At 46.1% G+C, this 1596-nt stretch overlaps 1 protein-coding gene across 1 annotated transcript; it reads left to right on the forward strand.

Moving 5' to 3' along the window:
• The first annotated feature begins 346 nt into the window (after positions 1-346).
• Positions 347-1596, forward strand: LOC102625790 (hypothetical protein). Its single transcript, XM_006492569.4, has one exon. The coding sequence runs from the start codon at positions 418-420 to the stop codon at positions 1339-1341; it is 924 nt and encodes a 307-aa protein (XP_006492632.1). The 5' UTR covers positions 347-417; the 3' UTR covers positions 1342-1596.

Consider the following 1596-nt stretch of genomic DNA (forward strand, 5'->3'; position numbering starts at 1 on the left):
AGTATTATCACTTAGCCGTGTATGGTAATGTTGGTGGTTTTACAATTAAATTTTTTTTTTATTTTTTATTTTTTGGCATCTTATAAAATATCAATTTGCTCTCAGCCCCTCATGATCTCTCATGCATGCTTCGCATCTGCTTTATTTTCAGCCTAAACTACGATGTCTCTATCACATCCCATCACAGTAGACTGCCACGTCATCAAGGCGAACCTTACAGCCTGGCAAACCTTCTTCACATTTTCCAACTAATAAGATATTTCCACGTGTCACTCCTCAATGTTGACGCCTTCGCCTTCTACAGCTGTCTTCCTATAAACCCCTAGTATAAATACCATCTCAACCTCACGTTCTCTCTCGGCCTCTCCAGACGTTCCTATTTCTGTCAGCCTCGTTATCAACTTCTTCGCCGGAGTCATGGCTCCTATTTACAGTTTTCCCATCCTCTTCCTATTCTGTTCTACTCTTATCTCTCCCACTCTTTCCACTACGAGAAAACTCAACGCTTTAGTTCAAGAACAACCGCTCGTCCTGAAATACCACAACGGCGCTCTTCTAAAAGGCAACGTCACCGTTAATCTCATCTGGTACGGCAAGTTCACTCCCATCCAACGCTCGATAATAGTTGACTTCATCCACTCCCTAAATTTCAACAGGGCCCCGCAGCCCTCCACGTCATCGTGGTGGAAAACAACTGAAAATTACAAAGGAGGTTCGTCTAACCTCGTCGTACGGCATCAAGTCCTCTTGGAAAACTACTCCCTTGGCAAAGCACTGAAAAAGGTTCATTTGCTTGCTTTGTCCAAGAAAGTAACGAACACTCTCCCTACGTCAATTAACGTCGTTTTGACGGCGAAGGATGTGGCCGTGGACGGCTTCTGCATGAACAGGTGTGGGACCCACGGGTCTGCTCTGCCGGGTCGTGGGTTGGCCAGCCGTGGAACCTATATCTGGGTTGGAAACTCCGAGACTCAGTGCCCTGGCTACTGTGCCTGGCCTTTCCACCAGCCCATTTACGGCCCTCAAACCCCGCCATTAGTCGCGCCTAACGGAGACGTCGGCGTTGATGGAATGATTATCAATTTAGCTACCCTTTTGGCCAACACCGTCACTAACCCGTTCAATAACGGGTATTTCCAAGGCCCGCCAACGGCGCCGATTGAGGCGGCCACGGCATGTACGGGTGTGTTTGGGTCAGGTTCTTATCCGGGATATCCGGGTCGGGTCTTGGTGGATAAGGTAAGTGGAGCGAGCTACAACGCTCACGGGATAAATGGGCGCAAGTACTTGGTGCCGGCGATGTGGGACCCCCAGACATCGGGATGTAAGACCACGGTTTGATGGATGGGATGAAATGTTCACAAGCAACAAAATCTATGTGGAGCTATGGACGCATGCGGCCACGGAACTGTATGTATGTAGATAGTTATGAATATGGTTTTGTCGTTTTGTGTGACGTGTAAATTAAGTTCCAAAAAAGAGGAAAATTACAAAAAAAAATGAAAAATATAGTTTATATAAAGTAAAGTTGTGGGGAAACTGTTCTTCAGCGTGTTTGTTTATGGGTAATGATGAAAATAAAGGTTAATTTTTAGA

Source organism: Citrus sinensis, chromosome 8 (assembly GCF_022201045.2).
Source record: "Citrus sinensis cultivar Valencia sweet orange chromosome 8, DVS_A1.0, whole genome shotgun sequence".
Classification (NCBI taxonomy): domain Eukaryota; kingdom Viridiplantae; phylum Streptophyta; class Magnoliopsida; order Sapindales; family Rutaceae; genus Citrus; species Citrus sinensis.

Excerpts from the sequence above, each read along its gene's own strand:
- LOC102625790 (XM_006492569.4), top strand. The coding sequence starts at position 418 with ATGGCTCCTATTTACAGTTTTCCCATCCTCTTCCTATTCTGTTCTACT.